General features: G+C 42.7%; 1 protein-coding gene across 1 annotated transcript; it reads left to right on the top strand.

The window, feature by feature from the left end:
* Window positions 1-4,465: 4,465 nt before the first annotated feature.
* Window positions 4,466-18,301, top strand: PPIC (peptidylprolyl isomerase C). Its single transcript, XM_060093285.1, has 5 exons — window positions 4,466-4,670; window positions 11,013-11,126; window positions 11,583-11,676; window positions 14,574-14,758; window positions 17,529-18,301. The coding sequence occupies exons 1-5, from the start codon at window positions 4,554-4,556 to the stop codon at window positions 17,655-17,657; spliced, it is 639 nt and encodes a 212-aa protein (XP_059949268.1). The 5' UTR covers window positions 4,466-4,553; the 3' UTR covers window positions 17,658-18,301.
* Window positions 18,302-24,673: the final 6,372 nt, after the last annotated feature.

The following is a 24,673-nucleotide window of genomic DNA, read 5'->3' as shown; positions in this document are numbered from 1 at the left end:
TCATACAGAGAACAGATGGTGACTGCCAGAGGTGGCAGTTAGGGATGGGGGAAATGGGTATCTATTTTTTTGGTTTTGTTTTTAGTTTAAATAAATTGAAAAAAATAACCTAAATTCTTTGTGTCTTAGTTTTCAGGATACTTTCTTCTCAGGAATGTTGTTATTCATGGATTAATAAAAAGGAGAATTTGGCTTACACAACACTGAGAGCTAAAATACTCGCCCCCGACACACACACCTATTAGAATGGCTAAAATCCAAAACACTGACAACACCAACTGCTGACAAGGATGTGGAAGAACAGGAACACTCACTTATTGCTGGTGGAAATGCATAATGGTACAGCCACTATGGAAGACAGTTTGGCAGTTTCTTACAAAATGAAACATACTCTTACCATATGATCCAGGTATCACTCTAAGAGGTATTTACCCAAAGGAGTTGAAAACTTATACCTACATAAAAACCTGTACACAGAGTTAATAGCATCTTTATTCATAATTCCATAACTTGGAAGCAATCAACTTCATAATTCCATAACTTAGAAGCAGTAGGTGTTTGGGTAAACAGTGGTACACCATACCATGGAGTGTTATTCAGCAATAAAAACAAATGAGTTATTAAGCTATTAAATGACATGGAGGAAATATAAATGCATACTTCTAAGTGCAAAAAAAAAGAGTCTACTTCAAGGACATAGAAAATAATAGGAAATTAAACTCAAAGAAAGAGAAGGAAGGAAATAAAGTTAAGAACATAAACTAATGAAATAAAATCAAACCAAACATATTATAATCATCAGCTCCATTGATGGAGCTGTTGAAGAAAAAAGAAAAATAAATAGCCAATGTCAGGAATGAAAAAAGAAGACCTGACTATAAGTCCTGCAGACCTACAAAATTATAAAAAGATATATTAAATAACTTTATGTAAGTAAATTTTAAAATATAAATGAAGCAAATTCCTCAAAATATACATGTAAAAACTGAAGAATAGAAAAAAAATAGAAGAATAGAAAATTTAAATAATCCTTCAACCATTTAAAAAATTAAACCTGTAATTTAAAACTTTACAATAAAGAAAACTCTGGGCACAGATGGGTTGTAAGAAACATTCAAGGAAGAAATAACAGCGATCTTTCACAAGTCTTTTCAGAGCACAGGAAAAATACCTACCATTTGCCAATTCATGTTAAGGTGCTAGAATAACCCTGATTAAAAAAAAAAAGTACTGACAGGAAATTCCAAAAAAGAAAATTTTAAGCTGGTCTGATTTGTGAATATAGATGCAAATATCCTGAATTTAAGAATAACAAACTTACCCATTAACATAAAAATGGAATGTTGGTGATTTGCTTGGTCTGAACTGGAAAGCCAGGATCAGTTTATTTACTGTTTTTGTTTTCCTGAACTTCATTTCAGAAGTAATGCCTTTTCTCAGTTCTTGTTAAGTTTGTTTTATATATATATGCAGCAATAGCAAAAAAGGTCAATACGTGTTGGGCGTATTCCAGAAAGCAAGGATAGGTTAAGATTTAAAAATCAATGCAATTTACCACATTAACAGATTAAGGGAATATCATCTGATTATTTTGGTTGATTTCAATACATGATGTTGATTAAATTCATGATAAAACCTCTTAACTAGGACTAAAAACGGCATTTTCTTAAGTCAAAAAAGAATATCCCCACCCAAAAGAACATTCAGCAAATACCAGACTTAATGATAAAATATTGAAAGCTTTCCTTCTGGCATTAGGATGGACATGTTTATTATTAGTTTCCTAGGGTCTTCACATGGTGTCTTTCTCTGTGTGTGTCTTTGTCACTCCTCTTTTTACAAGGACACCAGTCATATTGCAGTAGGGCCAACCTACTCCAGTATGATCTCATCTTAACTTGATTACATCTGCAAAAAACCCTATTTGGAAATAGGGTCACATTCACAGATACTGGGGTTTAGGACTTCAACATACCCTTTTGGGGGCAAAATTTAATCCAAAAAACAAGGACTCACCCTATTGTCACTTCGTTTTGTACTGAAGGTCCTGGCCGTGCAATAAGGCAAGAAAAAGAAATAAAAGGTATAAAGATTAGAAAGGAAGAAGTAAAACTATCATTATTCATGAATCATATAGTTGTCTCTGTAAAAAATCTTAAATAATTCACAGATAAAATATTAGAATTAATAAGTTTAACAAACTGGTCTATTCAAGATTAATAAACAAAATTTATTTTACTATGATGTAATACCAAAAAACAGGAAAATAAGTGTTTAAAAAGATATAATTTATAATAGCAAAAAACAAAACAAAAACCAAACACCTTGAAATCAATCTAACATGTGTAAGACCTTATGAAATCTTACTGAGAGAAATTAAAGAAGATCTAAATAAATGGAGGAATATGACACATTCACGAACTGGAAGACTGAATATTACAAATATGCCAGGTCTTTCCAAAATGATGTATACATGCAATGCAATTTCAATCAAAATCCCAGTTTATGGGAACTGACAAGCTGAAATGAACTCAAGTTTATATGAACACAGAAAGGGTCAAGAATAGCCAAAAATCTATTGTACAAAGTGCTGAGACTTATACTACTAAAAATGAAGACTTACTATAAGGCTATTTTCATTAAGACAATGTGGTATTGGCACAAAGATAGACAAATATGCCAGTGGGACAGAAAAGAGGGCCCACAAACAGACCCATGAATGTAGGGACACTTGTTCCATGACAGAAGTAGCACTACAGAGCAGTAAGTAAAGAAGACACTTTTCAATAAATTATGCTGAGACAAGTGGAATTCATATGGAAAAAAAAATTCGACCCCTAGCTTGTGTTATGAACCAAAATAGCTACACCCAAAAACGTGGATGAATTTCACAAACAAATTTGAGCAAAAGAATACATAAGATTCCATTCACACAAAGTTAAAACAAAACTAAACCATATTGGAAGAAGTCAGAATTGTGGTTAATTTAGGGAGAAGAAGGTGTTAGTAGTTGGGAGTGGGTACAAGAGGAGTTTCTAGAGAGCTGGTGAATATTTCATTTCTTTAGATGGGTGGGGTTCTAGCTGCATTTGCTTTGTGATAATTCGTTGATTTGTATTTACATTTTGTGCACTTTTCTTTATTTGTATTAATCTTCCCAATAAAATTTTTAAAAAGTAGACACAGTCACTCACTGAACAAATATTTATTGAGAAATCACGATACACCAGACATTGTACTAGATCTGAATCAAAAGGAATAAATACAGGCATAAGCCCTGTGATACCCTTAGCTTGCTACGAAAGGGGGACTCCCTCTTTATGCGGGGTGAAGGTGATAAGGAAAGCCATTAGATCCTTCACTGGGCTGAAACATCAAAATAGTTCAGAAATGTTCTGCCCAACCCTGAAAAGTGGTGGTTACTCTTTGTGTACACTGGAAGGTTCCAGGGTAATTTGAGATCTACACTTAGTTATACATAGGAATCCTATCTGCTTACCCGAGTAAAATCTTGTCTCGAAAGTCATGGCACTAGCCCCTAAGAAAATCAAGAGAATACTATTATTAATTTGAAGTTAATTTTGGAGCTATTACACTAAAATAAAAAAGTTCTTTGAAGTTCTAATGCAAAAAAAAAAACACTGTCCTGATTATAAAATACTTACATGCTCAATGGAGAACATCTGGGAAATCAGAAAATTACAAAGAAAACAAAAACCTATCTATTCTATCACCATAGCTACTGTAAGTGTTTTGGTACATTTCTCTCCATCTTTAAAATGCCTTTATACATTTATTTTCACAGTTGACATCCGAATTTCTATGTGATTTTGCAAACTGAGTTTTCCATTGAAAAATATGAGCATTTCCCGATGTCATTAAATAACTTTCCTAAACATAATTCTTAAATTTGTAAAAATTATATCCCCAACTTGAATCATCTCAATGAGAGGTCATTCATCATGTGTAATCGAGTCGAAACATCCGGGGTCCCAGAGTTCTGAGAGGCGTCCAAAACTTAGCTAAAGCCTCTGATGGAACATTGGAACCTGGCAGGCGCGGCGGAGGCTGCTCCAAGGGCAGCTGCGGTCACAGACCGGGACCCGTCCGCATAGTCCCCTGCCCTGCGGCGCACAAGTTGCCAGGAGGACCCGGAGCCCGGAGAGTCCTCGACTTTCCATCAGGTTTAATACGCGTCTACCCTGTAAGTTTCTGGCGATACCCCAGCGCGCACCCCTCAGCTCCCGGGTCCGGGCCGAGCCCGCAGCACCCGAGCAGCGCTGGCTTGCTCCGGATCCCGGCGCCCAGAGCAGCCTCTGGGTGGTTGGATTTGGCTGCGTCCTCCGTGGCGCGCCTCTCCGAGTCCCTAGCTCGGGTCGCTGGGCTGAACTTGGGAGGAGGCGCCCTCGGTTCCGGGCCTGCCCAGACTGCCCCATCCCCATCCCCCCCGCCCCGAACCGGGAGCGCGCAGGCGCAGCCGGCCGAGAGTCCCACCAGCGGTCCCGGAGCCTGAGGTTGCGCCCGAGGCTCTGCCCCCGCTGCCACCGCTCACGATGGGCCCGGGTCCCCGGCTGCTGCTACCTCTCGTGCTTTGCGTGGGGCTCAGCGTTCTCGGACCTTCTGCGGGAGCGTCAGGCGTCCGCAAGCGAGGCCCTTCGGTGACGGCCAAGGTGACCGGGCGGCGGGCAGCAGTTTCCCCTCGTGCTGGCCGAGGGGATGGGAGAGCTTTGGGGACTGGAACCTCAGGGTCAGGGGCGGCGAGGAGGGGGCTTCCCGGGCGCAGAGGACGGGAGGCGGCCGGGGGGCTAGGTGGCAGGAGGCTGCCCGCGCGCGGGGGGCCGCGCTCTCCCGGGAGACCTTGGGGGCGCTGGGCCGAGTCCGCCGCCCCCGCCGCCGGCTGTCTGAACTTTGCCTGGGAGTTGGGAGAAGCTTCCGGAACCGGCGGGCCCTTTCTTCAGGAAGGAGACCGCCGAGTACTTCCTTCGCCTCGGCGGGGACTAGGGAATAGAAGCAGGAAGAATGCGGGAGGGACGGGGACGGGCGGAGGAGACGCGTTGCGAGCGGAGGGGTTGCAGCTGGGCCGCCCGCCGCGGGTGTCACCTGACCTGGCAGATCCCAGGTCCAGCCCCTGTCGCGGTGGGGTCGGGGCAGGCGTTACGTGGCCTTGCTGAAACCAAGGGCTATCCTCCTTTTCCTGTATTTAGGAACGACCGTCCTCCCCGGGGAGGGAGAGGTGCGCTTTTCAGACAATTGCGGCTGGTGGGTGGACCCCAGGGCTTGGGGAAGGTGCTAGCACGGCACAGGCGGCTCCTGTATAACTGAGGCCAGCCTTTTGATCACGACTTGGGGGTGCGGTGGGGGGACATCTGCCATAGACTGGGTCTTTACAGCTTCAGGTCTTTTCCCACCATATCTAGCCAAGGTTAGAGGATAATGGGAGGGTGCAGGGAGAGATAGAGGGAGGGAGGGAGGGGATGATTTGGGGCCCTTGATGACCACTTCTAGAAAACCCAGTGGCAGGGGTGTCTTGGAATCTGGAAGGAGGGGCAGCTGCAGGTGGTCTTAGCAATCGGTCCGGTGTCTGCCAGTAGAAATGATACTGTTGGATGCTTAAATCCTCTACCACACACCCCACCCGAGGAGTGGGGGAGGACAAGGGGCGGGGGAGGTTCAGCCCAACATCTGATGTAGCCTAAGAGTGAACAGAAAGGCCGTGCTGCGGGGTATGTGTGGTGATAAACTGAGCTTGCTGGCTTTGAGCACTGATTCTCTTCCCAGCCCCTTGATCTTTGGGGCTTATCTAGCTTTGGGAAACGGCTTATACAAGGCCACATAGCTGAAGGGAGGGAAGTGGGGGGGGTTCTTCCAATCTTCAGATACTATTTGGGTCTCATGGGATAAGCCTTAAACATAAAATTCATAAAGGGATGAAATGATGAAGGAAATAAACCCGGAAATAGATTGGGTGACATTTTAAAATACCTGAAGGGTAAGAAAAAAAAAAAAAAAAAAAGCCTGGCAAAGACTTAGAAGGCAAAGGGAACTGCATATGCAAGGCCTCCAGACAGAAAAGCCATCGTATGTTCAGAGGATGGAGAAAGGATGGTGTGGCTTCAGCCCAGGGATGAGAGGGGGAGTGGCTTGAGATGAGGTTAGGGGGTGAGCCGTAGCAAGATCAGGTAGTGCCTTCCGGGCCACAGTTTGGAGTATAGGTTTTAAGGCAATTATTCTTATAATTTGAGGTCTTATTCTAAGTGCAGTTATAGCTGCTGAATGGTTTTAAGCATGGGATTGACAAGATCTCATATATACTTTTAAACAATTACTGTGGTTGTTCAGTGGAGAGTGAACTGGGAGGTCTTCAGGGCTCCAGGTCAGAATCTGGATGGTGGTGGCTTGGATTAGGGAGGGTAATGGTGGAAATGGGGAGCCAGGGAGGGACTAGAAATCGACTTTTGAAGTGTAACTAACAGGACTTGCTGACTTGTTTAGATAAGGGTGGGAGAAAGGGAGTAGGACTGTCAGATGAAATACAGGATGCCCAGTGAGATGTGAATTTCAGATATGCAACAAATAATTTGTTACTGTGAGAACGTCACCTATAGTATTTGGGAACAGGCTTACCTGGGAAGCTTTTAGACCTACCAGTGCAGAGACCACCCCAGAGCAAGTCATCAGTAATCACAGTCTCTGGGAGTGTGGAGCTGCAGTTGGGAACCTCGAGGAGAGGGGAGGAAGCTGGTGGCTGCAAGAGGGGAAGAGTTGGGGCATCTTAACCCCAAGTCCAGGGTGCTGTCACTGAGGGAGTTTTCAGGACTCTGCTTTTGGAATAGTCACTCAATGTACCTCCTTTTTTCCCACCCCATTTGTCATTACATTCTAAAAACTGTGTAGGCATGTTCTTCCACAGTTTCAACTCTGTTGAATTACTTTTTCAGTGGACATTTTAAAACAACTAATCTATTGGAAAGTGGAAACATTAAAAAATGATTTCTCTGAGTGTGGAAAAGTAGATTAGTTGGCCATCACTCTAGTGTATTGTTTTCCCCAGCAGTATTTACCTTTTCCTCTGATTTTGTTTAAAAACAGGAATCTGTAAATGAGAGGTGTGAAGTGCTATTCCCTCCCAGGGCCCTTTAATGACACTCACCTTGTCCATGAATCCTGCTGCCAGCCCGACACCTCAGCCTCCTGCCCAGCCATGGAGCCTCAGGTTGGGGCTCCAGCTCACTGGTCTCAAAATCCACCGAATTAGTGTTTGCAGCCCTGCCCTTTCCAGCAGATGCCATGGGCTCTGTGCCGGCTCAGGCACCGAGACTGTAGAAAATACTGCTGCCATCTTTCCAGTTGCACTCGTGTCACAGTTTGCTGGCACTTTCTGCAGCTCTTGGAGTGGCCAAGAGGCTTCAGCTGGGGTGATAGCAAGTTACCTAACGTCTGAGGCTCCTCCTCTATTCCATTTCTATTTCCTCTGTAAGTGGAAAGAGAAATAATACCTACCTGCAGGGTTTTGCATATTAGATGTGATAAAGCATGTAAAATGCTTAGCCCTGATTAAAGAGGTCAATTGCTAGTGTTATTTGTGTTATCTTCTTAATCCTCCTGTGGCAGTGCAGCCCTGAGAGGAATCATCATCTGGGTACAGATGAGGAACAGGAGCTCAGAGCTGCCCAAGGTCCCATGGCCAGTTAGTGGTGGAGCTGGTTTGAGAACAGTTTCCTGGACCTCACAGCTCGTGTACTTGGTGTCTTCCCCAGTTACTTTGGAAATGGAAGCAGGATTAACTCTACAAGGGTTTGGGGCAGGCTATGTGAATGCCTCTTGCCTCTTCCCCTGTCTTTCCCCACCTCCAGTGCCCTGTAATTAAAAAAAAATAAATTTATTTACTTACTTATTTTTGGCTGCATTGGGTCTTCGTTGCTGCGCGTGGGCTTTCTCTAGTTGCAGCGAGCAGGGGCTACTCTTCGTTACAGTGTGCGGGCTTCTCATTGCAGTGGCTTCTCTTGTTGTGGAGCACAGACTCTAGGCATGTGGGCTCCCGTAGTTGTGGCACATGGGCTCAGTAGTTGTGGCTCACGGGCTCTAGAGCACAGGCTCAGTGGCACACGGACTTAGTTGCTCCACGGCATGTGGGATCTTCCCGGACCAGGGCTCGAACCCGTGTCCCCTGTATTGGCAGGCGGATTCTTAACCACTGCACCACCAGGGAAGTCCCCCCGTAATTTTCAGATGACTTTCAAGGGCAGCCTCAAGGGAAAAAAGGAGTGACTGAGGGGCCAGCTCCTGAAGTGCAACATGGAATTCAAGTGCCACCTTTTCCAGGAAGCCTGCCCTGATCTCCAGATAATCATCACCTCTAACCGTGACATTTTACCTGTACATATCTTCTCATGAAACCTGACTTCCCATTATATTATAGCGAGTATCTATGTGCTTTCTCTTCTGTGGGACGGTAAGCTCCAGGAGGTTAGGGACTTTGCAGCCCCACCCCTTGTCTAGCACGGGGCCTGTTCCCAAGGACACGCAGCAAAGTCACAGACGATCTCAGGGTGAGAGGGTTTGCCTGGCAGCCACCCTGGGCCCACCTTCACCCTCTGTCTAGGTGTGTGTGCGCCCTGGTCCTCATTTAGTATCAACTGGCATTGAACTATTTAGGATTTTGTGAGTACCTGCGTGAGCTGACACTGTGCAGAGCACTGGGAATCTGAAAACACCGTTTCTACCCCTTAAGGGGTCCCTGCCTAGACAGAGCCGTAGTCATCATAAATCGCAGTCCAAGGGAACGCAGCCTCAAACTGAAATTTTGTCTTTCATGCTCCTAGTGTTGCCTAACAAAAGCTGGATCTCTTAGCTGGCATCCTTCCTTTGACTCTGGAACTGGTGAGTCTCCCTTCCCAGCCGGTTGCGGTCAGAAGGGCTGTGTTGCTTCTCTGCACATGGATCACTTTTCCTGCCTCAGTGCTTTGGTCCCAGAAAGAACTGCCCATCCTTGTCCCTGGAGGCTGCTCCCCTCCTTCCAGGCCTGCCTCCCATCACACCTTCGCCAGGATGCCTTCCTTCAGCCTTAACATTCCTCCAGAACAGGGGGTGTACGGTGTTCTTGGGGCATGTGTAACCTGGGGCCTTGTGCTGTGGTTGTTCGTTTACTTGGCCTGTTTACATAAGCTCCCTTAGGACAGGGACTCCCTCCAGTAGCTTGTACCCTCACGCTGCCTTCTGCATGGATCTTTGACAAGTACTTGTTGACAATAAGATTTGATTTCATCATTTCCATTAGAGTCAGGAAAACTCTGCTATATTTTCTTGCCATCATGCATGAAGTTGAAGGATGCTGTGGTTTGGGAAAAAAATCATATTAATATGTGTGCTAGGCTGCGTGTAAGAAAATAAGATTTTTACTGAAGAGTTACGCTGGGTGACACTTTCTCTTCATCTTCTTATGCTGCCCTCCCACATTTGATTCTCTTTGCTGTTGAAGTGTTCACAGGCTTTATTTCCTCGTCTTTATTTTAAAAGTCCGATAGGCCTTTCTAGTGTCCCACACGGCGCTTCTTTACGATTACACACCCAATTCTTGTGCCGGTGCTGCTTCATTATTGCCTGTTATTGAATTGACTCCTTGGTTCAGAAATCCCTTTGGAGAAGCTGCTTCTCTTTGACCCCAGCTCTGCATTCTGGGCTCCTGTGGGTGTTAATGCAGCTTCCTGAATTGTCCTACTCCACTGCACTGCCCAATCTCAAGGGCACCGTCTTCTGTGCATTCTGTGAAGTTTTACCATATAAATAATAATACAGTCTTTGCTGCTTTGGCCATGTAAAATTGCAAAATACCACATCATCCTGTGACAGACGTCCTGATGTATTGACAGAAGCTCTTGTCTTGAACTAAAGCTTGACAGTCTTTACTTTGTGATTTTTCTAAACTATACGACATCTTTTCTCTTTGACAACCCTTCTTATATTTTTTAAAGCCATCTCCTGAATGTCTTTTTTACCCATTCAAACAGTAAATCGGTTCATATAATCTAAACTCGCTAATAGAATGCCCTTTGACTCCATGGCCTTTTCAAGCATTCTATCTCAAAATCATCTCAACACAGTGATTTGTGAAGCAAGACATATGTAATTTCATTTCAGATGAAACAGTTTTTAAAAAGTCCAAGAGAGCTTTTAAAGTTTATCTGCAAAAAAATAGTGACTCACTTCTGGACGTGTGCTTGCTCTTTTCTGTTCTAAACTGTTGTGACAGAGTAAGGACACATTGTACATGTGCAACTTTGGGGACATGATGACTGAATTTGGTGTCAGAGTTTACAGGGTAAATGGTTCTGTCAGGACCTGAGTGTAATGTTTGTTGTACTTTGGGTGCAGCTGTGGCCCTGGTGCCTTAGTGTGTCTGGACGTGAGTGGCAGGCCTTCCGGAGGAGTGTTGTGTGTTGTGATCATCTTTCACTGTCCCCTTGACAGCAGATGTCTACTGAGAACTCATTTAGCACTGCTCAAAGTTACAAAAAAATAAATCTGGATGGTTAGACTGTTTCTCTCCTCACCATTTTTTTCCCTCCTGCCAAGACTGGAGAGTATTACCCCTCAGAAGACCAACAGTCTCCACTCTAACCCGTGTCCGCAGAGCTAGGAAACAGGAGGCCAGAGCAGTGCTGGTCTGGGTTGTGGAGGGGAGAGGAATTCTTGAAGACATTACTGGCTGACTCTGACAATATTGAGTCCAACTTTAAACCCAGTTCCTAGTACAGTGCCTGGCCTAGAGGTGGTGCTCCGTAACTGTTTGGTGAATGAATATTTGTGAGTGAAATGCACCCACAAGATGGTTTCAGAGCTCCTTTAATTTATATCATGCTCCTTCATAAAATAGCTCCCTTGTGCTCCTTTATAAAATACTGGTGGGCAGGGCCCTTGCATGTGGATCAGTTCTCAGATGATCATGTTCCCTTACCTTGTATTGTGGCTTTTTCACATTATAACCTTCTGCTCTGCCTTTCAACCACACGCAGGTCTTCTTTGATGTGAGGATTGGAGATAAAGATGTTGGCAGAATTGTGATTGGCCTCTTTGGAAAAGTTGTGCCCAAGACTGTGGAAAATTTTGTCGCTCTGGCAACAGGAGAGGTATGTCTCAGTTTTATTCCCTTTAACTGCGCAGAAGTAGATCTTCCTTCTTTTAAGCCAAATGTAAAGATGTATTCTGGGAAAATAAGTATTAAATTAGTAGATGAGATGAACCTGAGACATCTAACGATACTTTATTTTCCTAGAAAATCGCTATTCTTCAAGCCTTCGGTTTCCTCAGGGTTCTAGAAACTGACAGGAAACAGTCATCAAGTGAAAATGCAGACTTCTCTCTTTTTACTTGTGCAGGTTAATACTTTACCTCTATAGTTTATGTATTTACTTTTCAGTCAGCTAATGATAAATTTCTATCAGTAAATTATTGCAGGCACCTAATCTAGTTCTGTAGATATTTTGTGTAATTTTCCCATTTTGTCATTTCCAGATAAACACTGGGGTTTATCTTACAGTATGGGTTCTATCTACTTGTGTATTCAATTGACATACTCTCTTTAGAAAGGATATGGATATAGAGGAAGCAAATTTCATCGCGTCATCAAAGATTTCATGATTCAAGGAGGAGACTTCACCAGTGGAGACGGCCCTGGCGGTAACGTTTTCTCTAACATCTTTCCTTTCCTGCTCACCCAGGTGAAACCTAAGATTAAGATGATGTATTTACCCAGCACATTGAACTCCCAGATTTAAGGAACAAAGTCATAAAGACAGCCAGACTAATTTTTCAAGAAGGATTGAGTTGGGGTGGGGGGCCTTATCTAACAAAATCTTGGTAGGTGTGAATGAGTGAGGCCTCCTAATTTTTAACAGTATTGCTTTGGTGTTCCTTATCTTTCTGTGGTGGAGATATATTCATTTAGTAGGCCGTTTTGCAGTGCTTAAAATCCTAGACTTCTGGTATGTAGCAATACAGAAAGATGTCTGTCATAGCAAGGAAAGGTAGACTGAAAAACTGTGTACCCTGGGGTGGCAGCCAGCTGCAGATGTGCACATTGGTGGAGGGGGTCTGGGGACATCATGCCAGAATTACGAGGCTGGTATTTAGGTGGCAGGATTATAGGTGAATTTACCTCCTTCCTTCAAAATTCTTTCATGTTTATTGTCAGCTTTTTCAATAACAAAAAAGTTAATAGACAACTTGTCAAAATTACAGTATACATTAATTTTTATCAACAAAGTTAGAATTCTATAAAGTACAAATAATTCAGTTTATAGAGTTTAAGTATCTCTGAGCTTATTGTTTCTCATTGAGGATTCCAGCTACCCAGCTCCCTGGACTATTTTTCCTCAGAAATGTAGTGAGTTCCTGAACACACACACAGTATATAACCACACAGAATTTAAATTTACTTCCGGTTTAAGATTTTTAATTCAGCAAATACTGGTTTTGGTGGATATTAAATTGCTAACTTTTTAAAGAAACAAGCCATTTTCAAGCACTGTTGTTAATTTTATGTTTATTGCAATTTTTTAAATAACAAAATGGCTGCCATTAAATGTTTGGATTTGCCAGACACTTCAGGAGGATTACTTTTAGTCCCTGCAGAAATGCTGCTGGGTATGGGAATGTAGAATGGAGCACAGGAACATGTTCAGGTTACTTGGTTTCATGGGGTTGGTGAGGATGCTCAGGGTAGCAACCCCAGCTGCTGCAGAGCTGGGTCTCAGTGGAAAAGCCTGCAGCTCCAGTATGGGTCCCCTCAGGACCGGCACCCCACCGCCCTGCCTGGGGCCCAGCAAGAATGGTGATGGAGCTCTACTGTGTCCTCTTTTCTGGGCCCCCCTCTCTTTCTGCTTTCCCTGCTCTGTGTGTGTGTATGGGCTCACATGAGTTTTGTAGATAGGACCTTTTGGATCATTTAAATTTAGCCTAGACCTCTCTGTAGGCAAAACTTTCCTGCCAGGCCACCTCATATGTCACTTACCAACCAGCTATAAATGGCTTGCCTTTGGTATCCACTTCTGGTCCTTCTAACTGAGCCAGGATTTTTTTTTTTCTTGGTAAGATGAATTATATTTGATCTAGTCTACAAAAACAAAAACAAAAAAAACAGTCAGGTTTCCTTAAATTATTAAATATTGTATTAATTACTCAGATAAGTATAAAATAAGACAATTACAAAGGAGTGAAGTTGTTAAAATATCTAGTTATTCATTCAAAAGCCATATATTGCAAGATGTAAACCTTAAGAAGGAAATAATTAGGATTCACAAAATGTCCTTACTAATTCCTCTACTGCAACACTTTCTAGATATTGTGTTTTAAAAGTTAACTACATTAGCTATGAAGAAGTTTTGGTTGTATATAAATGAAGAAAAACGCCTATGTGAGACCCAAGTCTTAAGGAAGTAGAATTTTTGCCTGGTCCTTCACAAGTACTGCATAGTGAGAAGGAGATAACACAAGAGCTAACTGAGCCAGAACTTTAAGGTTGGCCACCAATGGATAAGGAACCCTGCAGTGGAGGAGGTGGGGGTGACAGTCACTCAGGGTGTCAGAGGACGGAGCAGATGCTTTTCATGGTCTGTACTGTTGTTTTATAGGAAAAATGTGTTCTGCTCTCCCTGCTGCTGTGCTTGATCTCCAGCCCCCATGCCTGCCTTTGGTTCTTCCGTTCAAGGTTGGCTCCCTGGGTGCTGCCAGTTGCTGTGACCCTCTGTATCCTGATGAGCCCTGAAGTCATCAAGCCTAATGACTTCCAGGCTGGCGCTGCTGTTCTCAGTGCTGAGGCTCTTCGTGCTTAGAGAACCAGAGTTAGAGCCAGAAGTTCAAGTTCTACTCTGCCGTTTTCAAGTTTGATAACCTCTGTTTCCCATTCAAAATGGGAATGAGAAAACCTATTCTATAGGATTGTTGTGAGAATTAACTAAGGGTGTATATTAAGTGCGTATTGTACTCTGGTTGGCTGCAGAGGTAGGAGTGATCCAGGGCAAGTGACCTGAACCTCAGGACAGAGGTGGAGCCACTAGGTTGGCTTATCCACCTTTCCATCGGGCTTCACAATGTCATCCTGCCCTTCAGTTCCTTCTCGTTTCAGAGTGAAATCACTGACTTGCTTGTTCAGGGTTTGGGTCTTGGTTTGAGGCCAGAGGGCATCCTCCCATCTTGTGTCATACTTAAGGCTTTTGTTTATTTGTTTTGGTCCCTGATGCCCTGTTCCCTTAAGGAGTTCTTTTTTTTTTTTTTTTTTTAATTTTTTTGGCCGCACTGCATGGCATGCAGCATCCTAGTTCCCCAGCCAGGGATCTAACCCATGCCCCCTGCAGTGGAAGCATGGGATCTTAACTACTGGACCTCCAGGAAAGTCCCCGTTAAGGAGTTAATTTTATCCTCTGCTTTATTTCTCCTTATATTTGACCATCTTTTCCCCATCCCCACCTCCTACAGGGTTCTATTAACCAATCTACTCAAAGCTTATATTCCCCTTGGAAGAATTTACTTTCATAGAACATCTGTTGTCTCTCCCCTTTTTGTTTTGTCTCACTCAGGTATAAGCATTTATGGTGAGACATTTCCAGATGAGAACTTCAAACTGAAGCATTATGGCATTGGGTGGGTCAGCATGGCCAATGCTGGGCCTGACACCAACGGCTCTCAGTTCTTTATCACCTTGACCAAGCCCACCTGGTTGGACGGCAAACATGTGGTATTTGGAAAAGTCATTGATGGAATGGTAACTTGATGTATTATTTCTTCTCACTCAAAGATTTATAATGAGAGTACTCTTAGTGATTTAATCTCCAAATGTGCTTGTTAGAGAGCCATAATTATATGCTGACTGGCCTCTTCAAAGGTGAATAAATTATATATGGTGTGGTATGTTTAATTGTTAGGAGCATTGGGGTAGAAGCTGGGGACTTGACAGGGAGAAGTTGAGTACTTAATTCATCTAACACTTGAAATAAGTGGAAACTCTTTTTAAAGTAACCAAATAAAATCCCATATGTACATACAATGAAATAGTATTCAGCCTTAAAAAGGAAGGAGATCCTGTCACATGCTACAACATGAATAAACCTTTGGAATGTTAAAGAAAATAAGCCAGTCACAAAAAGGCTGTATGATTCCATTCAAATGAGGTATCTAAAGTAGTCAGATACATGGGAACATAAAGCAGAATGGTGGTTGCCAGGGGCTGGGGGGAGGAGGAAATGGGGAGCTAGTTTCAGTGGGTATCTCTATAGATCTTCAGTTTTATAAGATGAAAAAGTTCTGGAGTTTAGTTGCACAATAGTGCGAATATGCTTAAACTAATGAACTGTACACTTAGAAATGGATAAGATGGCAAATTTTATGTTCTGTGTTTCTTACCGCAATTCAAAATAAAATATTTTTAAAACCCCTGAGCCCCATGTGGTTTAGTAGAGACACAGTCACCTTCAATGACACACGGTATAACAACCAAAATTCCTAAAGAGAGTTCAAGTTTATGCTGCTGTGTCTTAAAGAATATCAAAGGGGTCCAATTCATAATCCATAGAAAAACTTTTAAAAATCCTCATTCTTTTCCACTCCCAGCATTTCTCCTCCTTAGCAACTGCCCGAAGATGCTCTTCCAGCTCTTCAACTGGCAACTATAAGGTCTGCCCGACACAACCCTGGACAATCCTTGGTTCCCTTCCCTCTTCCACATTTCATTGTTTGTTTTCATGTGAACTCATCCAGATGTAAACAAACCAATCATGCTCATTGCAGTTCTTCCACAACTTCTGTTATTCTGATTCTACTTGACAAAAGGCCAGGAACTGAGCTGGCTGACTCAGAACCTCCGTTACAAGGCAAGGAGGTGTTCAACCAGAGCTGTCAAATAATTCTCATTAGCAAGCAGGATGAAAGGCAAACGGGGTAGATACCTATCACTTAATATATCACTTTAGGTCCCATCACAGTGAAGGACGTGCCTATATTTTCATAAGCCGCAATGTCCTCAAAAGAATCTATTCTTAAATAGTAACGAATCCTAGCACTCCTCAAGTCTCTTATTGAACTTTGCTTTTTAAATGCGCTAAACATAGACGTGCATGTGTTAAACCAGTTTGGAGCTTTGACCACTGGGTCTAACCAGTTTCTAAGTAGTTTAAATGTAAACTGATTCAAACATTCGTTCAATGAGTATTTTTGAATACAACATAATGCTAGGCTGTAAGAAAAATGAAGAGTATGCATTTGGGGCTTTCTTCCTCTGGTCATGGTTTCTCTTCTAGTCTTCTGGATCTTATGTCTTGGTGCCCTGGTGTAGCAACCTCCTTCCACCACTGGTATGCATCCTGGGAGATCTGCTGCCTGGTCTTAGACAAACAGTCCTTAACATTTTATGAGTCATAAACTACTTTGAGAAACTAGGGAAAACTATAAACTTTCTCTCCATAAGAAAAAAAAAAGTGTGGGTGTTTCATATAGTTTCAAGGAATTTTCAGAATCTCCTGACTTCCATCCCCTGACCCTCCAGAGATTGTCTGGGTAGCCTTATTAACACTGGACCTCACCCCAGACTTACAGAACCAGAACCTCCAGAGGTGGGCCCGCGAATAAGTGTGTTAAAAAATTGTGGTAAAATATACACAACATAGAAATTTCCATTTTAACCATTAAGCAGTTTTTAAAGTGCCACAGGTAATTCAGATGTGTAGCTGCTGCTTTAGGTACACATGTGCACATATGAACCCCCACACACAATCTATTTGAAATATATATTATTGATATTATTAGAAGAATGCTGGTCTTTTATCTTAACCTAAGTCAGCCAGAGACTGGATTAGCTGACACCATGTCCAAAGCGCTCAGACTTTGTTGCTATTTTTGTCTCAGCGCTGTTTGGGAAACTCATCAGAAGTCCACTTGCCTAGTCCTTGCCCAGTATGTGACATAAATTAGTCCATGAGCTTGTGAAGCCTTCTGGAGTAGAGAAAGGGGCCTTTTACACGACTGTGGGGTTGGGGTTACATTAGTATCAGACTCAACCTGTAGTTTACTGGCTGGGGTCAGCTTTAAAATGGGCAAACCCAGAACTAGCTCCACTACTAAATCTGCATTCTGGCTCATTTTCTTATGCCTAGACCTCTTATAGAGTGGAGCTGAAATTGTCTCAAACTTCATGTTAACTCTTAAGTTGGGTTGTAACAAGTGAATAGAAATACTTTTTATTAGCGCTAGATGTTTGCAAAAATATCTAATTTTTTAGAATATAAAATGCTAATAAAAAGAAGAGAGGAAATACACAAATATGCTCTCTGATTAGCAAGCTAGTGGGTAAATTTTATTCTGTTATATATAAATTTCTTGACTAAATTTTCCATAGTTATCTTGCGTGGTTTTTGTAATTATAGAAAAAGCAAAAACAACTTATTTCCCACTAGGGCTTTCAGACTTCACATTGATTTTACCTCTTGATCACCACAGTTCCTGGTCAGAAGTGATCCATGGGTCTACTTTTCTCTCACCAGACAGTGGTCCACTCCATAGAACTTCAGGCAACTGATGGGCGTGACCGTCCACTCACTGACTGCTCCATCATCAACAGTGGCAAGATAGATGTGAAAACACCCTTTGTGGTAGAGGTCGCTGACTGGTGATACAATTGGCAGAAAACAGAGAAGAACACACCCTGCCAGGGGTGTGTGTGTGTGTGTGTGTGTGTGTGTGTGTGTGTGTGTGTGTGTGTGTGTGTGTGTGTGTGTGTGTGTGTGTGTGTGTGTGTGTGTGTGTGTGTGTGTGTGTGTGTGTGTGTGTGTGTGTGTGTGTGTGTGTGTGTGTGTGTGTGTGTGTGTTGATTCTTAAAAGTTACTGTTTTACTTTGTTTTTTAACTTTATTCTGTTTTCTACCCCGGATCACATGAAGGTTATAGAAAGCAACCACTCAAAGTTTAGTTAGCATGAATTTTGGTAAATCACTTGTTTAGGGACTTTGCACTTAAAAGACATATCCCTTTCCTCCAATGGTGCTGTTTTTAAACTAGAACACTTTGTATTGGCTATTTTCTTTTGAAGAACACAATCATTTCTTTGCTGAATTAATTGTGACCCCCAAATTGAGTGATGCTGAAGATTTGTCTGAAAAAAGATGGGAACAAGAAGTTTATTACTTTGTATTCAAACAGAAATTCTTTTCAGGTAGAGGGAGATTTGATTAGTATTATCTGATATATGTCACGGGGACTTTTACCTGATGAAAGGTGCTTTGGTATTCTCTATATTAAATACTTTTTATGTAGATCAATTATTTTGGGAAGACTTTCTTTTAACCTGAAGTGCTTTAAAACAGAAAGTAATGTACAAAATATATGCATTTTAATGTTAATAATGAGAGATTAGTGAGGGTTCTGTAAGTCAAAATATTAGCACAACTGGATAATTTGGGATGGGTATGCACAGAAATGATGCCCATCCATATCCCAAATACTTGAGCTGATTATTCACTAATTTTTACTCGGTGTAACATGTTTAGAAAGTTCCCTTGAGTCCAGTTGCAACAAAAAGGAGTCTTTCTTCACTTACATAGTGGGGATGAAGATTCGGGCTGTACTTAAACTAGATGGGAAAGTACAGTCTTATTGGTGGGGCCTTGTTGTAACATACCTGGCTGTACCAGAATGTGCCTGATCTCTGTTCAGATGGGAGTGGTAGTTGTTAAACGGCCCCATTGCGTCTCCCCAAAATTACATCTCTTGAGCTGTATTCTAAGAAAACCACTTCAATGAGAGATAAGATGAAACGAGCATTCTTACTGCTGATAGGGGTGTTAATTGCTACAATCCTCCTGAAGAGCATTTTGTTATTTTCTTCCAAAAAACTTTATTAAAGGCCTTTGACATGCCACGTACCAGTTTTGAGTTTGGGGAATACAGCAGTGGACAGTGAGAAAAAGGCATCATGGAACTTACATTCTAGTGATGAAGACAGAATAAATGAGGTAACAAATAAAAGGGTGTTGACACTGTAAAGAAAACACACCAGGTTTGCTGGAAAGGCTCAGGTGTGGGTGAGGGAGAGGGGCGCTGTTTGGGTGGTCTCATGGGGGGACATTTGAGCTGAGCTCTGAGGAGAGAGAAGAGGCGGCTGTCAGGCCAGATCTATGATCCAGGCCTTCCAGGCAGAGAGGGGAGAGATAACACGAGGGTCCTGAGGTGGAATGTGTGGATTCCAGGACAGAAGAGAAAGCCAGTGTGCTGCAGCCTGAGAGGTCAGAGAATAAGGCTGATAATGGAGCATTTGGGGCCTGGGGTGCCAGGGCAGAGCTCTTCTTTTATTCCCAGTACAGTGGGGAGCTATCGGGTTTAAGTTGGGGGGGCATGATATGATCTGCATTTAAGACTATTTTGTCTACTATGAGGAGGATTTTTATAGGGGGTTGAAGTACATACCAGGAAACTCAAAACATTCGTATCCTTTGGAATCCCACTCCTGGGACTTTGCTGTAGACAGTGATCTGAACTTGAAAGCGTGACAATGTTTTGGATAGTCTGGCAACCAGTCCCCCTTGGTCCGGAGATGGCCACCTGTTTTCTTTGAGGAATCACACCATCCTTTCAGACATCTCTTATCCTTAGGGTGGGCTGACCCTACAGATGGGTACATACCTGGCCTGGCAAACTCATTTATTAACTCACTTGATAAATATTAGATGCTGGAGAGAGCTGCAAATGGAACTGCCAGCCCTCGTGGTTCCCATGGAAGGAGACAAATAATTCACACATATAACACATGAATATATAACAGAACATCAGGTAGTCATAAGTCCACAAAGAGAAACAGGGAGAGAGACTAGAGAGTGAAGAGGTGATCAGGGCAGTCCCTGAAGGAAGTAAGGGGGCAGCAAGCCATGGGGACATTGGGGGGAAGAGTGAGCAAGGCAGAGGGGACAAGAGTAGTGGCCCTGGATGAAGAGCAGACTGGTGGGTTCAAGAAACAGCAAAGGGGGCTTCCCTGGTGGCGCAGTGGTTGAGAGTCCGCCTGCCGATGCAGGGGACACGGGTTCATGCCCCGGTCCGGGAGGATCCCACATGACGTGGAGCGGCTGGGCTGGTGAGCCGTGGCCACTGAGTATGCATGTCCGGAGCCTGTGCTCCGCAACGGGAGAGGCCACAACAGTGAGAGGCCCGCGTACCGCAAAAAAAAAAAAAAAAGAAAAGAAAAAAAAAAGAAACAGCAAAGGGTCCAGGTGTGCAGAGTGAGGGCAGTGGAGGAGTCAGATGGGAGAGGTGGGAAAGGGAGCAGGGGGTCCTATAGGCCAGTGGGAACATTCCCTTGTCCTGGCCCCAGTGACAGGCTCAGAGTTACATGTTTGACCCCAGTCATATTAGCTTCAACTGTGGGAGTTCTGCTGGAAATGCTAGGACAGAGCTGCTGTTTCTTATGGGAAGAGGTAAAGGAGCAGGCGTGAGAATGAAATCAGCACAAAGGGAAGCTGGTCCAGGAGATGGAAGATGGATTCCTGAAGACACTGCTGAGCCCCTAAGTCTAGCCATGCCTGAAGCCAATCTCTACCCCTAGCTTTTTAATCACGCAAGCTAATACAGTTCCTCTTTTGCTTAAGCCAGGGTGAATTGATTTCTTGTGACTTACAACCTAAAGTCTTTGTCTAATACAGCAATATTGGAAAAGTTTTATGTATAAAGATGTGAACTGCAGAATTGTTTATGATTGCAAAATACTGGAAGCAACTTGAATGTCCCAAAATGGTTATAAAGGAGTAGTATGCATTCATTAAGACTGATGCTACAAAACTTAGAGTAATGTGTTTTTAAGAAAAAAGTAGAAATTCTGTATGCAGCACGATCTCAATTATGTAAATACATTCTCAAAAAGCAAAATCAACAAAATGTAGATTGACATAAAAACAAATGCAAATGGTGGGATTTTTAAAACTCATGTTTATATTTTCTTTACTTTTTTGTCTTCTAATTTTTCTCTAGAGTGTATTTCTTTATAATACTTAGGAAAAAACGTATTCAAATTTTTTTAAAGGTAACACGGGAGGAAATTGGAAACAAATGTCCTCATACATATAAAGTTCCTTAAGTCTCAAATGTCAGAAAGCACATAAGCCACTGCTACGCCCCCATGCATAAGGACATGTACTTTTTACCATATTTGCCATCTAGCTTTTTCATTAGTATGAACATAATGAGATCTCTCTTGTGATAAAGCAAAAATTGGTTCATTTTGGAAGTGCTGAAATTCTGAGACCACTAGTGCACAGGTAGCAAACTGTCAGGGTGTCTGTTATCCCAGATGATCAATAAGCTAATGTCACCCCCCTGCTAAAAGCAGTTTATCCTGGGGGTCAGGCTGTATACTAAAACATCAGCAAACTGATAACTACATATAAACTATTGCTTTATTAAAAGGTCTATGTTTTCTGCAAAGGCTTTTGAAATAAACAGCTCACTATTTAGCCAATCATGCTGCTAAAAGGACACATAGTAGCCAAGGGTGTGTGTGGAATCACAGGAAAATTACACTGGCTGCTATGACCGCCATGCCCACATTATTATAATTCAGTCTTGAATCACTTTAATAAACAATTTAAACATTTTGGTATCCTTAGCCACAAGTTGTTTAATTCTAAGTGCTATTTAGCAATTTTCTGGAATATCAGATAAGAATTTAGTAAAATTTATTCTTGGGTCAGATTAATTAGAATGACACTTGCAAAATTATTGACTACTCCATTTCTGATGAGTTTTTAGAACTCATTAACCTCATTTTTTAGTTCAGCTGTTTTGAATTACATAAAGACAAAAATATGGCAAGGATTTTATAGCAGGAAAAGGATTTGTTTTTGTTTTTCAAAATTCCTATAATTCAGGCAGCTGAAGAAATCTTTGATCTTGAAGGCTTAGAAACTCAAAGCCCCTCAAGGCACTTATTTTAAGTAAGAAAAAGTAAAAACAGTATTTGTAATGGAAAATTTTGGTGCTGTTAAGTACATAACGGCTTTTACTTGTCTGCAGTTCATCTCATGGACTTGATTTTGGCCAAGTCTAAGTGTTAGGTGTGATACAACATCACCTGCTTGCAGATTTGCTAGTGTTACTGATATTCTAGAGTGATGGAAAAACAACTGGCACTGAGGCAGAATTAGAGTGACTAGTCACAGAAGTCCCATCTGGGGGGAAAAAAAGTCCATCTGACACATAGTAAGAGTCAAAAGAAAATGCATTACAAAATCCATAAATGGAATTGTAAGCCCATCACTAGTTTCATCAGAATGCTCGGGAGTCACAAATTTGGAGGATTTGGAAGGGACTCAATATGCCAATATCCCTTCTATTGCCTACTTCTAAAGTTTTATTAGGAGTCATGTAAGTTTCTACATCCATTACTTTTTCAGAGGGTGTGAAGGACTTTCTTCCTGAAGCACACTGGGCCTTTAAAGTGCTATTAAAACTATGGTCACCATCTGTCCTAGGTGGTAAATATTATGTCCTGTCATTTGGATAGATATCTCAATTTGAAAACCTAAACCTTTTTCTTCCAACCTGGACACAAAACACAGGTCTCCTTCCTGTGCCTCTTCTGGACACCAAGACCTGCACTGGGACAGAATGTCTTGAGGAGAGGAGTAAGAACTGGTCAGCCTGGAGCAGAGAAAGTCAAGACTTGATTTATCCCTGCTGTCCTGGAAGTACACCTCTCTTATAAAGACCTAAGGACTTTTTTTTTTTTTTTTTTTTTTTTTTTTTTGCGGTACGCGGGCCTCTCCCGCTGCAGAGCACAGGCTCCGGACGTGCAGGCTCAGTGGCCATGGCTCACGGGCCCAGCCGCTCCGCGGCACGTGGGATCCTCCCGGACCGGGGCACGAACCCGCGTCCCCTGCATCGGCAGGCGGACCCTCAACCACTGCGCCACCAAGGAAGTCCCCTAAGGACTTTTGAATTGCCTCCAAGCCTGTACAAGCTGCTCTCTCTGCCTACTGAGCCCCCGCCACCCTATCTGCTCCCTGCCATTCTTCAGGACTCAGTACCTGGGATCCCTCCCTCAACGAGCCTTCACTGGAAACTTCCTCACACCGTGTTCTAACTGCTTACTTCCTGGGTGTCTCCCGTCTCCTCCTTGGACTGGAAGTTGCTCTCGGCCAAGGATTAGATCATACTCCTCACCTCCCCCCAGACAGTGTTTCACGCATAACTGATGCTCAATAAGTATGTTCAGAATCGGTAAACAAAAATAACCCACCTACAATTATACTATGAGGTATTTAAACTCTCTCAGGACTAGAAATATTGTTAAACATTGGCATTTGTCTTTTGACTGTTTCTACTCTTTTTCAAAGACTGTTACCTTTTTCAAAAAAAATAAACTTTTCCTCTTTATTTTCTGAGTTGAGGTTAGAAGGGCGTGATAGAAGTAGACTGGCAAAAATGATGTGGGTGTCAAACAGTAAAAGAAAAGCCCCAACTGGTGGTGAGCCTTCAGTGGCAGTGTCCGTGGTGAGTGGCAGCTGGCTTGGGGACACACCTTGGTCACGAGCGTGCCAAGCTGCTGGCAGTTGGTGAGGCCCAGCCCTGAGCTGAGCAGTGTGGATTTGACCCGAGAAGTGATGAGAAACCACTCTCTCTCGAGTCGTAAGTACTGCGGAAGGCATGGTATCCACTTAGGAAACCTTTACACTTGAATCCTCATTTGTTGGGCGATTTATGTGGTTCAGTGAGAAAACTGCACAGTCACATGGCTCCACCACGTATAAACCCAGTTAGGTAATAACATGATGCCCTTTGTGGTCAAAGTCATAGGTTTGCTCTCTGTGCTTGGCTTTGTTCCTGGCTACGGAGCAAATTCTGGACCCTTGTGAGCAAGGCACGAAGTTAGAAATAGTTCAGCAGCATAAACCTATCACCACAATGAGAAAAATCTAGCTTAGTTTCCTTCTCCTGGTCAATCAGTGTTGCACCTAGTCTGCTTCCATGCAGTGCAGACACTGGGAGCTGTTTGGAGGATTTTTTTTAATTCGTGTTTTTAAAAATTTCATGCCTGATAAAGAAATATAAATGGGTATAAAAAATCATTATGTCAATTATACCTCAATAAAGCTAAATAAAATAAAATATAAAAATAAAATAGATCAAATCTCTCCTGTGTAAAACCAGTCAATTGTTTCCCATTGCACATAGGCTATAAGCCAAACTCTTGAATGTCATGTCCCAAGGAGGGCCCTGTGGGATCCAGCCCCAGCCCTCCACTATCCTCTACACTCACCCCTTTCCTTGGGGACCCTGACTGAAGCTCTCTCCTTGGTTGGGCTTTGGAAGCTTCTGATGTCTCTGTGACACCCTCTCCCTTCCCCCATTCTTGCCAGTTAATTCTTCCAACATCCTTTGTCTTTACTTCAATGTCACTACCTCAGAGAAGGTTCTCGACCTGCCCAAACCTAAGTTAGGTATCTTCCCTGCACATAAGTAAACCTCCTTATTTTTCCTTTATAGCATGTAACACACTTTATAATGACACATTTTGGGGCATATTTACCCATCTAATATCACATTATTCTGTAAGTTCCATGAAGTCAAGGATTCTAGTTTACTCAGATTCACATTTAAAGATATCAATGATTTAGAATGACACTATGATGCCTTCTGTGATGGAAAAA

This window comes from Mesoplodon densirostris, chromosome 3 (genome assembly GCF_025265405.1).
Source record: "Mesoplodon densirostris isolate mMesDen1 chromosome 3, mMesDen1 primary haplotype, whole genome shotgun sequence".
Classification (NCBI taxonomy): domain Eukaryota; kingdom Metazoa; phylum Chordata; class Mammalia; order Artiodactyla; family Ziphiidae; genus Mesoplodon; species Mesoplodon densirostris.
This window is presented reverse-complemented; position numbering and strand designations above follow the sequence as displayed.

Coding starts and splice junctions, on each gene's coding strand:
- PPIC (XM_060093285.1), top strand. CDS start 4,554: ATGGGCCCGGGTCCCCGGCTGCTGCTACCTCTCGTGCTTTGCGTGGGG. Junction 11,127..11,582: donor TCGCTCTGGCAACAGGAGAG/GTATGTCTCAGT, acceptor TACTCTCTTTAG/AAAGGATATGGATATAGAGG. Junction 11,677..14,573: donor CAGTGGAGACGGCCCTGGCG/GTAACGTTTTCT, acceptor TGTCTCACTCAG/GTATAAGCATTTATGGTGAG.